We start from the raw sequence: 14,685 nt of genomic DNA on the forward strand, positions 1-14,685 counted from the left end.
TTATCCAGTGGGTAGAGATCCTTCATGAGCAAATCAGGATCTGCACAGGAGTGTCAGGTCTAATCAACGCAGCAACTCAGGTCTTGACCCCATGAAGCAGTTGCCGAGACTAAAGGTCCACTGCCTAAGCCTCCTGTTTCCCTGGTCCTTCCCAAGCAATCTGAGACTCCTCCGACGTGTCTCTGCTCTCTTCATGCCTCTTCTGGTCCTGGGGAGACCGGGGGTGGAGGAGCCTGTCGCAGCAGGAGGGGGAGACTCTTGTGACTCTTCACCAGCCGGACTCATCTCTGCCTCCTGGCCTCCCTCCTTTCCTGCTTCTGCTTCTGCCTCTGATTCTGAACTTCTCTCTGCCATGGATTCTCCTTGCTCACTAAGCCCTGTTACATCTTCAGCTTCTGACTCCTCCTCTTCCCAGTCTTCTCCTTCGGACCGTTCATCATTGTCCCACCACCACGCTGAGCTGTCTTTCCTTGCGGGTTCCCCAGCTAGTTCCTCCCACCATTCCTCTGCACCCAACCAGTCCATGACACGGATGGGGACAAAGCTAGAAATAGCTGACTCAGCCTGCCATTGGCTCTGGCGCCCCCTGCTGTTGGGCTCCCTGCCTCCTGCCCTACCAGTTCCCCTGGGTACCAGCCAACATGGAGGAGATCACTGGTTTGTTCCCCATGTCTCCAGGTGGAAAGATCTTGAATAGCAGGACCTGGAAATAATATCTGCTTGGAGAAATTTATGCAACATCAAAGTAGACTGACTGGCAGCTACAGTCTTTTCCCACAGGGCTCTTTAGACTGTAGCATTTATCCATTTGCCATGAGCTAGACCCAAACTTTCTTGAACTATGGACTTTTTACAACAATGGGACAAGTCAGTCATGAATCAACCTCAGTCCCCATTGATTTCAGTGGGACCTCAGTGGAAGCAACGTACAGTGCGATTCTACTCAGAAGTAAGCTTTATTCAATTCAATAGGGCTTACTCCACGGTAAGTGGGGCTAGGATTGCGGCCTTTGTCTGGATCCTACCCAATATCTTCCCCATGGCTCAAAGCAGTGAGCAACCACGTGCTCAAAGAACAACCAGGCAAATGCTCAATAGCTGGAGACCATCAGATGTGGGTTGAACACAATGTGAAAAAGGATATAGGAGGGTATCTTAGCAGATCACAAGCTTAACTCGAGTCAACAGTGTGATGCAGCAGCAAAAGAAAGCTAATGCTCTTCTAGGTAGCATCAACAGAAGTATAGTGTCCCCATCAAGGGAAGTAATAGTACCACTCTATTCCGCCACGTGGGTGGCGCTGTGGTCTAAACCACAGAGCATAGGGCTTGCTGCTCAGAAGGTCGGCTGTTCGAATCCCCACGACGGAGTGAGCTCCCGTTGCTTGGTCCCTGCTCCTGCCAACCTTGCAGTTCGAAAGCACGTCAAAGTAGATAAATAGATACCGCTCCGGTGGGAAGGTAAACGGCGTTTCCATGCGCCGCTCTGGTTTGCCAGAAGCGGCTTAGTCATGCTGGCCACATGACCCGGAAGCTGTACGCCGGCTCCCTTGGCCAATAAAGCGAGATGAGCGCGCAACCCCAGAGTCGTCCGCGACTGGACCTAATGGTCAGGGGTACCTTTACCTTTTTATTCTGCCTTGGTCAGACCACACCTGGAATGCTGTGTCCAGTTCTGGGTGCCACAATTTAAGAAGGATGTTGACAAGCTGGAACATGTGCAGAGGAGGGCGACCAGGATGATCAAGGGTCTGGAAACCAAGCCATATGAGGAATGGTTGAGGGAGCTGGGTATGTTTAGCCTGGAAAAGAGGAGCTGTGATAGCTGTCTTCAAATATCTGAAGAACACGGGTGATGGAGCAAGCTTGTTTTCAACTGCTGCAGAGAGTAGGACCTGAATCAAAGGATTCAAATGACAAGAAAAGAGATTAGGAAGATCTTTCTGACAGCAAGAGCAGTTTGACAGTGGAACGGATCACCTCGGAAGGTGGTGGACTCTCCTCCGCTGGAGTTTCCTAAACAGAAACTGGATGGCCATCTAGCTGTGATTCCTGCACTGCAGAGGGTTGGACTAAATGGCCTTTGGGGGTCCCTTCCAACTATCTACAATTCTATGACTCCAAGAATGTTTTGATCAAACCTGGGCCGCCGTGCTAGCTGCATATTACCGCTGTCAGGTTGACCCTCGCTGTAGGAGATCAGTGCAAACCTCACCCCCTCCACCCTGCCAAGATACCATAATTATTTCTCAAGTTATATATTTTTTGTTTCTTTTCTCTCCTTTTTTTCTACTGTGCCATCAGCGTTTTCCTGATAAGAGCCCACATTTTAAGTGGTATTATGCTAAGTAATTATTTGTACCGGATGGGAAATTAAACAAATTTTTGCACAGCCATGAAATTATGCCTGCCACGTATTTACTTTGGTGACAGATTTTTTTTTTTTTTTTTTTTTTTGAGTTTGGACAGGCTGGGTGGCAAGGGAACAAAAAGCAAAAAAACAAAAAACCGCAGAGAACCAAGAATAATAACTCCCCCCCCTCGCCCCCCCACAAAACCCCCCTACCATAGGTAAGTCCTTGTAGCAAAAATTTTTTGGCTGGATCAAATATTAAACCTGCTACTCCAAATTTCACGCTTTGGATTCCTAAAGCAGATGCGAGCGGAAGTTGCCAAATTTTAATTGGAGGCAGCGTGGCCTGCGCTTGCGGCTTCTCTCCAGCAGAGGGCAGGCCAGAGAAGACCTGGGGAGCATCTCTCTCCGTTTGCAAAAAAAAAAAGGGGGGGGGGCATCTTTGACAGAGGCAGCCTTGCAATTGTTTCCTTCAAAATATGTAGCCGCATGCTTGCGTGTGCGTATTTACATTTTGGAATGTGTTTCAGAATGCGGGCGTCAGATTTAAAACTTCCCTTCTCCTCGTCGGCACGCTGGAGACGCCTTTAGAGGCGCGCTCTCCTCTGTTTACAGATGCAGGTTGCTAAATGGTTGGATTTAATTGACACACTAGAACGAGCCCTTGCATCTCCTTCCTCTTCTTCTTCGCCCGACTTTTCTTTTTCTTTTTCTAATGGTGAGAAGGGGGGAAAGGAAATAGGCCACCTTTTAAAGACCCAGGAAGGAGAGGGGAAGCAGAAATGTCAATCCACACAGAGAGACACCCCGGTAGTTCCTTGGTTTTTATTAAATACCCAACTCAGTGCTGGATTTAAAGGTAAAGGTAAAGGGACCCCTGACCATTAGGTCCAGTCGTGACCGTGACCGACTCTGGGGTTGTGGCGCTCATCTCGCTATATTGGCCGTTTACCTTCCCGCCAGAGCGGTACCTATTTATCTACTTGCACTTTGACGTGCTTTCGAACTGCTAGGTTGGCAGGAGCAGGGACCAAGCAACGGGAGCTCACCCCATCGCGGGGATTCCCCTTTAATTTTTTGGGGGGCCCCCCAAGAGAGTGGGGTCCTAAGCTATAGCTTGTTTAAAGGTAAAGGGATCCCTGACCGTTAGGTCCAGTCGCAGACGACTCTGGGATTGCGGCGCTCATCTCGCTTTATTGGCCGAGGGAGCCGGCGTACAGCTTCCGGGTCATGTGGAACCAGAGCAGCGCACGGAAACGCTGTTTACCTTCCTGTCAGAGTGGTACCTCTTTATCTACTTGCACTCTGACGTGCTTTCAAACTGCTAGGTTGGCAGTAGTGCTTACGTATAGGCTAAAACAAGCTATAGCTCAGGGCTCCTCTCTTAGGGGCTCCCCAAAAATTTAAAGGAAAAAAACTGGATGTACATTTCCAAAATATAAGATAAAAAAATAAAACCTACGTACAGCAACAGTGTTTATTGTGTCGTGTAGGTTCCTATGATGTAAGTCATGGGCCCCGCTTGCTAGCTTTCTCCCTTAAAATATCACTGGTTTGCTCATTTTTATATAAAGGGTGCCTACAGTCTGCATGGACTGGCTGCATGGCAACATATGCAAATGGCTTGAGATACATACCTATTAGGTCAGTGATGGCCAAACCTGGCCCGCCAGCTGTTTTGGGACTACAATTCCCATCATCTCTGACCACTGGTCCTGTTAGCTAGGGATGATGGGAGCTGTAGTCCCAAAACAGCTGAAGGGCCAAGTTTGGCCATCACTGTATTAGGTCCATAAATTACCATATAGCATATATTCAACACAAAAAAGCGACGATTTGTTGTTGACAAAGGACAGCTGGACATATAAAGGGCCCCAATACCTTCAGTAGCTTAGGGCCTCATCCAACCTAAATCTGGCCCTGACCCAACTAGATATACGAGTAATGAAACTTGGCATTTAGATTTTATGCATTTATGACTGCAGTTATTCCCCCTGCTTTTCCCCAAGTTATTATTTCTTTTATTTTAATTGTTGCTGTTCTATTTAATGGTTGCCGTCCTCCAGCCCATCATGGCTCATAGAATCGTAGAGTTGCAAAGGATCCCAGGGGGTCATCCAGCCCAACCCGCTGCAATGCAGGAATTTCAGCTAAAGCATCCATGACAGGTGGCCCTCCAACCTCTGCTTAGAAACCTCCAAGGAAGGAGAGTTCACCACCTCTCGTGGGAGACTCTTCCACTGTCGAACAGCTCTTACTGTCAGAAAGTTCTTCCTGAAGTTTTGCTGGAATCTCCTTTCCTGTAACTTGAAGACATGGGTTCGAGTCCTACCCTCCAACTCTTACTGTCAGAAAGTTTTTTTCTGCTCAGTGGGTCGGTGCATCTGGCTGCTAAGCAGAAGGTTGGTGGTTCAAGCCCACCCAGAGACGGCTGTGGGCAGGATTCCTGGATTGTTGGGGGTTGGACTTGATGACCCTTGGGGTCCCTTCCGACTAGGATTCTATTATATGATATGCCACCTTTCTCCTCCTTTCGCCAGTGTGGTGTAGTGGTTAAGAGTGGTAGTCTTGCAATCTGGTGAACCGGGTTCGCGTCTCCGCTCCTCCACATGCAGCTGCTGGGTGACCTTGGGCCAGTCACACTTCTCTGAAGTCTCTCAGCCCCACTCACCTCACAGAGTGTTTGTTGTGGGGGAGGAAGGGAAAGGAGAATGTTTGCTGCTTTGAGACTCCTTAGGGTAGTGATAAAGTGGGATATCAAATCCAAACTCCTCCTCCCCCTCCTCCTCCTCCTCCTCCTCCTCCTCCTCCTCCTCCTCTTCTTCTTCTTCTTCTTCTTCTTCTTCTTCTTCTTCTTCTTCTTCTTCTTCTTCTTCTTCCTCTTCTTCCACCAAGGTGGAATACATGGGTCTTCCCCTCTTCATCTGATCCACACAATGATTGTGTGGGATAGGTTGGGCTGAGTGAGCGCAACTGGCCAAGGTCAGTCCTTTGTGGCTGAGTAGGGTTTCGAACCCTGGTCTCCCAGGCCCAAAGGCAGAGGGTGTCATGTACATGGTTCTTCCACTCCCCATTTTATCCTCACAACAACCCTGTGAGGTGGGTTAGGGTGGGATGTTGTGACTGGCCCGAGCTCAGCGTAGCGAGCAACAGGGCTGAGTGTGAATCTGAATCTTTTTAATAATAAAATTTTATTTATATCCTGCTCTCCCCAGCCAAAGCCGGGCTCAGAGCGGCTAACAACAGTAAAAATAGCACAACTTACATAAAATCACAGTCAATTAATTGAAATACATTTTAAAACCAATTCAGAATCAAATTAATGGCAACCATTGGGCTAGAGTTCTGTGAGGATTGCCAAAGGCCTGGTGGAACAGCTCTGTCTTGCAGGCCCTGCGGAAAGATGTCAAGTTCCGCAGGGCCCTAGTCTCTTGTGACAGAGCGTTCCACCAGATCGGGGCCACAGCCCAAAAAGCCCTGGCTCTGGTTGAGGCCAGCCTAACCTCCTGTGGCCCGGGATCTCCAAGATGTTTTTATTTGAAGACCGTAAGGTCCTCCGTGGGACATACCAGGAGAGGCGGTCCCGTAGGTATGAGGGTCCTTGGCCTAACCTGACACCCTAACCACTGCACCTCACTGTCTCTTTAGAATACAGGCGTTTTGTTTGTTCATCCGCGTTGCCTGAAGACTGAGACAAGAATGACACAATAGCCCTGTAAGGTCAGTCTGCATTAGCCTGGAGATAGCTTCTCCCTCATAGAGCTGAAGGTGTTTTGAAAGAAATGTTTGTGTGCACTCATTCTCCTTTTGCCTCTATTTAGTCAAAGTTTTGTGCAATTCAAAAACCAGCGATTTCTACTTTCCTGAAAGTCACAGCAAGACTGCAGTGTACATTCATGCAAAGTACCACTTTCAGTTCTTTTGAAAGAAATTACGTGTTTCTTATTATTCCCATGTTACAGATGGGGTGGGGATAACTGAGGCTGAGAGATAACAAAGGCTAACCTAAGGCTACCTGCCGAGTTCGTGACGGAAGTGAGATTTGAGTTGGGGATCATTCACAAAGGACCCTGAGCTTACCCAGAATGCCAAGCCATTGTGGGAACAAACCAAAGGTTCCTCAGCCAGCCACAAACCATGGCTTTGGACCACAGCTTAACCATGGACAGCAGCCAATAAACCGTGAGTTAATGTTAGACAGCTTTGCCTCTTTCATTTCACAAATGTTTTGTGTCACTGGGAAGGCGGGAATTCTGTACTGATTTGCTATGGATGAGAGCCAGTGTGGTGAGCCGGTGTGGTGTAGTGGTTAAGAGCGGTAGTCTCGTAATCTGGGGAACCGGGTTCGCATCTCCGCTCCTCCACCTGCAGCTGCTGGGTGACCTTGGGCCAGTCACACTTCTCTGAAGTCTCTCAGCCCCACTCACCTCACAGAGTGTTTGCTGTGGGGGAGGAAGGGAAAGGAGAATGTTGGCCGCTTTGAGACTCCTGAAGGGGAGTGAAAGGCGGGATATCAAATCCAAACTCTTCTTCTTCTTCTTCTTGTATGTGATGCCAATAACAGGTTTGATGATGATGATGAATAAACCGTGAGACAACCAATCAAACCATGTACCTCGAATTCCCAATCCACAAAGCCACTCCAGGAGGATACAATTGCCGATGGTATCTAAAGCTACTGAAAGACCAGGGAGGATCAACAATGGCCACATCCTAACCTGACCTACCTCACAGGGTTGTTGTGGCCTGTGGAGAAGGGGTTTGGCTGGGGAGAGTCCCAGGGTCCGGGCTGAGAGGCCCAGGAGGCTGAATTCAGCTGCTAGGAATGAGGTTCGTCACTGTTGCATTAAGTATTAATATTTCATTAAGCGAATTCCATTCATAAAAAGAGGGGTGGGGGTGGGAGAGAGAGAACGAAAGAAAAAAAAGTGAGTGAGAATGATAAAGGGGGGGGACTCCCCCCTTACCATACATGTGTATATTCTGATTATCCTAATAATACACATATAATTGCCAATAACCTAATATATTCTGTGTAAACTCATTCCAAATATCATTGCATTTATCCAAAGAAAGTCTGTGTCTATAAGCTGTTGCCAATGTTGTCATGTTGTCAAGCCATCAATGAAGGGGAATCAGCACACAGAATCCATTTTCACTGCCTTGCTGTCAATTTCCATACAATGGGTATATAGTTCAAGAGCATATTTACCTCTGAAAAACTTAATCTCCCCCACGGTCTCCTGATCATGTAGTGTAGGACACAGTAAAAACATGTTTGCAAGAAGCATTGTCCATATTACATCTCCGACAAAGAGCTACACCAAATAGTCCCTTTTTATACAAACCTTTTACAACTTTTTATACACCTTATACAGGTGGCGCTGTGGTCTAAACCACAGAGCCTAGGGCTTGCCGATCAGAAGGTCAGCGGTTCGAATCCCCGCGACAGGGTGAGATCCTGTTGCTCGGTCCCTGCTCCTGCCAACCTAGCAGTTCGAAAGCACGTCAAAGCGCAAGTAGATAAATAGGTACTGCTCTGGTGGGAAGGTAAACGGTGTTTCCGTGCGCTGCTCTGGTTCGCCAGAAGTGGCTTAGTCATGCTGGCCACATGACCTGGAAGCTGTACTCCCTCGGCCAGTAAAGCGAGATGAGCGCTGCAACCCCAGACTGGACCTAATGGTCAGGGGTCCTTTACCTTTTTAAAGGGAGTTCAATAGATTCTAAATAGCATTTTCTGTTGTATAAGTCTTGGTTTAAGATCTTAAACCCCTGCATTAAGCAGAGTGAGGCAGCTGGGATGGCACTGGGGTAATGGGAACAGCCTCTGCTGCCTCTGCAATGATTCTCCTGAGAAGCAGAGCTTTGTGTGTCCTCTCCCTGCTGCTCTCAGTTGTGCTGTTGGGGATGCTGTCCTGTCCAGCAGTGCTGAAGTCAACTTGGACTGCCAGAGCAGTCAGTTTCTCTTACCTGCGATGGCTCCTTCTGGACAGGCCTACCAATGGCTATAAGGCCCCATGGCTATGTCCAGTGCCGGATTTACGTATAAGCTAAACAAGCTATAGCTCAGGGCCCCACTCTCTTGGGGCCCCTCCAAAAATCTAAAGGGAAAAAAAACCTGGATGTACATTTCCAAAATATAAGATAAAAAAAACAAATAAAATAAAACCTACATACAGCAACAGTGTTTTGTGTTGTGTAGTTTTTATATAAAGGGTGCCTACATTCTGCATGGACAGGTTGCATGGCAATGTGTGCAAATGGCTTTAGATACCTATTAGGTCCATCAATTACCATATAGCATATAAGGTAAAGGTAAAGGGACCCCTGACCATTAGGTCCAGTCATGGCCGACTCTGGGGTTGTGGCGCTCATCTCGCTTTAGTGGCCAAGGGAGCCAGCGTACAGCTTCCGGGTCATGTGGCCAGCATGACTAAGCTGCTTCTGGCGAACCAGAGCAGTGCACGGAAACACCATTTACCTTCCCGCTGGAGTGGTACCTATTGATCTACTTGCACTTTGACGTGCTTTCGAACTGCTAGGTTGGCAGGAACCGGGACCGAGCAACGGGAGCTCACCCCATTGCGGGGATTCGAACCACCGACCTTCTGATTGGCAAGTCCTAGGCTCTGTGGTTTAACCCACAGTGCCACCCGCGTCCCTTTCTCTTTTAGTTATATTTTATTAAATTTCAGAAGTTTCACATATACACTCCAATCCACAATAATTTTTTATTTCATTTTGTTGACTTCCCACCCCGTTTTCCATGGTATTTTTTCCTCCCCCCCCCTTTGCTGCACCCTATCTTCTGTCTCTTAAAGGTAAAGGTAAAGGGACCCCTGACCATTTGGTCCAGTCATGGCCGACTCGGGTTGCGGCACTCATCTCACTTAATTGGCCGAGGGAGCCAGAGTACAGCTTCTGGGTCATGTGGCCAGCAGGACTAAGCCGCTTCTGGCGAACCAGAGCAGCGCACGGAAACGCTGTTTACCTTCCCGCCAGAGCGGTACCTATTTATCTACTTGCACTGGTGTGCTTTCGAACTGCTAGGTTGGCAGGAGCAGGGACTGAGCAGCGGGAGCTCACCCTGTCGCGGGGATTTGAACCGCCGACCTTCTGAATCGCAAGCCCAAGAGGCTCAGTGGTTTAGACCACAGTGCCACCCGCGTCCCTCTGTCTGTTACACCATTACAATAATCTCTAATTCCTTCTGCTGATCATAGTTCAATGCCTGCTTGCAAATTCATCATACTGTAGTTCTTCCTTTAAGTCATCCGAACGAGTCCTTTTGTCTTCCTCAAGCTCAGTGAGTCAACCGAGTGGAAATGCTACTTCCATCCTTAATCGACAGATGAAATTAAAGTGGTTGAAAGATGCCTGTGAAACCAGGATCCTTCCACCCTTCCACAAAACTATCAGGTTTAGGTTCTCTAACCTTGCCAATTCTGCACAGCCCATCACCTTGTTTATCCATTCTTCTTTGGCAGAAACTTTTTATTCCTTCCATTTTTGTGCATAAAGAATCCTTGCTACTGTTGTTATCAGAATCTGCTTTTCCCTTTTTGTCTCAGTCCTCTGTCCCACCTGCCCCAAACCAACTCTGTCCCAGTTTCTCATGACAACAAGCCAGCGCTCTGAAGATTCACTGCTTAAGCGATAACCTTTGCCACGTGGAACATTACACCCCACGTGGCTTCCGGGATCACATAACACTGGTCCTGAGAGATCTGCATTGGCTCCCAGTACATTTCCAAGCACAATTCAAAATGTTGGTGCTGACCTTTAAAGCCCTAAATGGCCTCGGTCCAGTATACCTGAAGGAGCGTCTCCACCCCCATCATTCTGCCTGGACACTGAGATCCAGCGCCAAGGGCCTTCTGGCGGTTCCCTCATTGCGAGAAGTGAGGTCACAGGGAACCAGACAGAGGGCCTTCTCGGTAGTGGCACCCACCCTGTGGAACGCCCTCCCTTCAGATGTGAAGGAAATAAGCAGCTATCCTATCTTTAAAAGACATCTGAAGGCAGCCCTGTTTAGGGAAGTTTTTAATATTTAATGCTGTATTGTTTTTAACACTCGATTGGGAGCTGGCTGGGGAAACTCAGCCAGATGGGTGGGGTATAAATTATTATTATTATTATTATTATTATTATTATTATTATTATTATTATTAATTCTCCCCTTCTTGGTTGAAAGGAGATTGCAGGCAGACCTTGGTGCCAAAGATAGCTAAAGGGCCCCTTGCTTGCCTGGTGTATATGTGACTCCCTCCTGCTGCAGACTGCAATGTCCCTTCCAGTTCTGTCATCTCTTTCCGCTGCTGGGGACCTGGGATCTCCTCCTCTAACCACATGGAAACACCGCTCTGACTTCCTTGGCTCTGCGCAAACGTCACGGATTGTCAAGCCTCCTTCATTAACACTCCTTTCTCTTTTTCTTTTTCTTTGCGCCGAAGAAACCTTTAAACCTCTAAATCTCCCTCCTGCGAGCCAACCTGCGCGTCTCATGCTCGCGGTGCGTCTGCAAGCATGCGCTTAGCAACGATCCCAGATATAATTGGAAATTTAATAAAGCTGCTAAAATATTTGGTGGGTTTCAGCTTTTCTTCTGCTCTCAGCAAGAAGCGAGGCCTTCCTGGTTTCACAGGCATCTTTCAACAACTTTAATTTCATTTGTCGATTAAGGATGGAAGTAGCATTTCCACTCGGTTGACTTAACTGGGCTTGAGGAAGACAAAAGGACTCATTGTTTGCAATGTTCGGGAGTGGTTTGATAGTCTCTCCCCCCCATCCCCGCTCTGACTCTCTCTCTCTCTCTCTTTCAGTTGTATTTTCTAAAGCCAGACATTAAGCCGTAGGTGGCATTCTTTACATCTGACGTCGAAGCGCTTTTGTCAGGTGTTGAGTTGACAGGATTTACCACAAGCTCATTTTAGATGCGAGGAGCACTGAAAGAGAAGAGGAGGAGGAGGAAAATGCTCCTGTCGTAGACTGGGATGTGCCAGTATGGTTGAACATCCCTAGCTCGCTAACTGTTGCTTACCACACAGTGCATTGGCAGATGTTCATGGGAAATTACTTGGCAAATTATAGCCCCAGGGCGCAGCGGGCAACCAAAATGCAAAGGCCATTTCCTCATTCTTGACGGATGGATTTTCTCGACTCACTTATCAAGGAACTGATAAAAGGTAAAGGGACCCCTGACCCTTAGGTGCAGTCGTGGCCAACTCTGGGGTTGCGGCGCTCATTTCGCTTTATTGGCCGAGGGAGCCGGCGTACAGCTTCTGGGTCATGTGGCCAGCATGACTAAGCCACTTCTGGCGAACCAGAGCAGCGCACGGAAACGCCGTTTACCTTCCCGCCGGAGCGGTACCTATTTATCTACTTGCACTTTTGACGCACTTTCGAACTGGTAGGTCGGCAGGAGCAGGGACCGAGCAACAGGAGCTCACCCTGTCGCGGGGATTCGAACCGCTGACCTTCTGATCAGCAAGTCCTAGGCTCTGTGGTTTAACCCACAGCGCCACCCGCATCCCAAGGAACTGATGCCAGTGTCCATATACTGGCCGGCCTTGTGCATGTGACGTCACTCCTACAATTTCTGTAGTTTAGCCACCAGAACTTTTCCTTGATATTCAGAGACCAACTGCAAAGTTCAGCAGCTTTTATCACTCTCTTGTGTGAGGTGAACATTGCCTCTATTATTATTATTATTATTATTATTATTATTATTATTATTATTATTATTTATTCAACTTATACACCGCCCTATACCTGGAGGTCTCACGGCATTTCACAAGACCACAACATATAAAAGCAAACCAAAAGCAATAACCCAATAAACACCCCCCCAAGGCATATTCTAAAAGGGTGTTGGATGTCAGTAAGATCAACCAAAGTCCTGGTTAAAAAGGAACCTTTTTGCCTGGCACCTAAAGGTGTATAATGAAGGTGCCAGGCGAACTTCCCTTGGGAGAGGATTCCACAGACAGGGAGCCACTGCAGAGAAGGCCCCGTTCTTGTGTCGCCACCTTCTGGACGTCTTGAGGAAGAGGCAAACGAAGGAGGGCCTCAGAAGCGAACACCCCTCAGAAGCGACTGTGATGCACAGAAGCTTCGCTGGAGAAGTTCTCCTTCCTTGGAGGTTTTTCAGCAGAGTTTGGATGGCCCTCTGTCGTGGATGCTTTAGCTGAGATTCCTGCATCGGAGAGGGTCAGACTAGATGACTCTTGGGGCTCCCTCGCAACTCTGCGATTCTGTAATTCTGTGAGATGTCCGGAGATTTCTTTTTTATTATTATTAATATTCTTTATTGATTAAAAAAATTGCATGTCTATACAACCATTATGTACTATCTCTTAGCAGGTTTTAAAAAAGAAAACTATATAAAATAGAAAATGTATAAAGAAATAAAAAAATAAAGAAGTAGCAAAGATAAGAAACAAAGAAATAAAAAAAGACAAAATTATTTCCATAGTAAAAGTATTCATCGACACAGTCCCTTCCCATCCTTCTCATTATTCTTTTTTACACAGGTTTACATTATATAATATCATTTCTTTCTGCTTTGTATACATTCCTTTGATCTTTTTCTTTCCAAATATCACACAATTTCTGCTAATGTGGAGTTATTTGTGCAATAAAGTTTTACGTGATTCTTAAATATTATCCATTCTCTAGTTGCTTTTCATTTCGATATTCCTCTAACTGATCCCGTCAGTTTTGCTAATTGTAGATATTCTAACATGAGTATCTGCTGATCTGTAATCTCTGGGAGCGTTCTCTTTTTTCCAACGGAGATTTCTTATCACATACTGTTTTTCACCTGTAACGGTTCTCAAAGAGTAACAAAAGCCATTTTGAAAGGTGATATCAGAAGAACAGATCCAGAATACCAGGTGTTATCAATGGTTTCAAACTGTGATGTTTTCCAGGGCCGGCCTTACCATTAGTTTGAGTGTAGCAGTGGCCTGAGCTGAGTCAGGAGGTCCCAGGACATGGGGGGCTTGGAGGGAACTCAGGAAAAGTCCTGGAAGAACAAAGGGTGTGTGTGATGCTAAGCTCAGGCACTGGGGTGCCCATAAGGAGGGTGGTGTCAAAAACTTATCGGAAATGCTTTATAATGAGATGAAAAAGATGTTGAAATATACATTTTTTAAAAAAAACCAGAAGCATTTTTACTTGGTATTAAAGGTAAAGGGACCCCTGACCATTAGCTCCAGTCGTGACCGACTCTGGGGTTGTGGCGCTCATCTCGCTTTATTGGCCGAGGGAGCCGGTGTACAGCTTCCGGGTCATGTGGCCAGCATGACTAAGCCGCTTCTGGCGAACCAGAGCAGCGCACGGAAACGCCGTTTACCTTCCCACTAGAGTGGTACCTATTTATCTACTTGCACTTTGATGTGTTTTCGAACTGCTAGGTTGGCAGGAGCAGGGACCAAGCAACGGGAGCTCACCCTGTCGCGGGGATTCGAACCGCTGACCTTCTTATCAGCAGGTCCTAGGCTCTGTGGTTTAACCCACAGCACCACCAGCATCCCAATGTTGAAATATTTTTTTAAAAACCAGCAATGTTTTTAATTGGTATTATAGGTGAGGATATTAACAGACAAGATGTTAAATTGTTTCTATATGCAACAACAGCGGCAAGAGTATTGTTAGCCCAGAAATGGAAACAAGAAGAAATACCGACGAAAGAAGAATGGCAGACAAAACTAATGGACTACGCAGAATTGGATAAAATGACAGGAAGGATTCGAAACCTGCGGGACCAGAGATTTATAGAAGATTGGAAGAAATATACGAATTATTTGAAGAGCAACTGTAATCAACAAATTAGGCTAGTAGGACTACAATAAGTTTTGTAAGGAGGAATATATGAAACCTTGCAAAGTAGAGAAAGAAGAGAGATATTAGTTATGAGACTTAAATGTAATAGTGAAAGTAAGAAATGTAAATTAAGTGAAAAGATTGGAAAATTTTCAGATGTGATTGATGGAAGTCATAAAAAAATTGTATAAGATATAAAAGTATGTTTAATTATTCTTGAAAATGATATGTTAAAAAACTAATAAAAATATTTTAAAAAAGAAGGAGGGTGGTGTCAGGTGCTACCATGTGGAGGCTGTTTGCCTGTACATACCAACTCTTAAATATTAGCATTTCAAAGCCTACTTTGTCCCAAGCACATCTGTGTGTAAGCCCCTGACAACCTTCAAAAACCTCCTAACAACAAAGGGAAATGGTAAAGGGACGGTATCCGCAATATACAAAATACTACTCCAAAATCCCACAAACCCCCTAGACGCAATCAAAAAACAATGGGAGAATGACATA

At 46.6% G+C, this 14,685-nt stretch overlaps 1 protein-coding gene across 1 annotated transcript in view; it reads left to right on the plus strand.

Annotated features, from left to right (window-relative positions):
* The window catches only part of TMEM260 (transmembrane protein 260), a 79,751-nt gene extending 65,424 nt beyond the window's left edge, over positions 1-14,327 (plus strand). The window contains exon 16 of the mRNA XM_083614015.1: positions 13,993-14,327. Coding sequence (XP_083470141.1) covers positions 13,993-14,010 — 18 coding nt within the window. The 3' untranslated portion in view covers positions 14,011-14,327. The remainder of the gene's footprint in view (positions 1-13,992) is intronic.
* The last annotated feature ends 358 nt before the right edge of the window (positions 14,328-14,685 follow it).

This window comes from Podarcis filfolensis, assembly GCF_964270895.1.
Source record: "Podarcis filfolensis genome assembly, chromosome: 1".
Lineage (NCBI taxonomy): Eukaryota > Metazoa > Chordata > Lepidosauria > Squamata > Lacertidae > Podarcis > Podarcis filfolensis.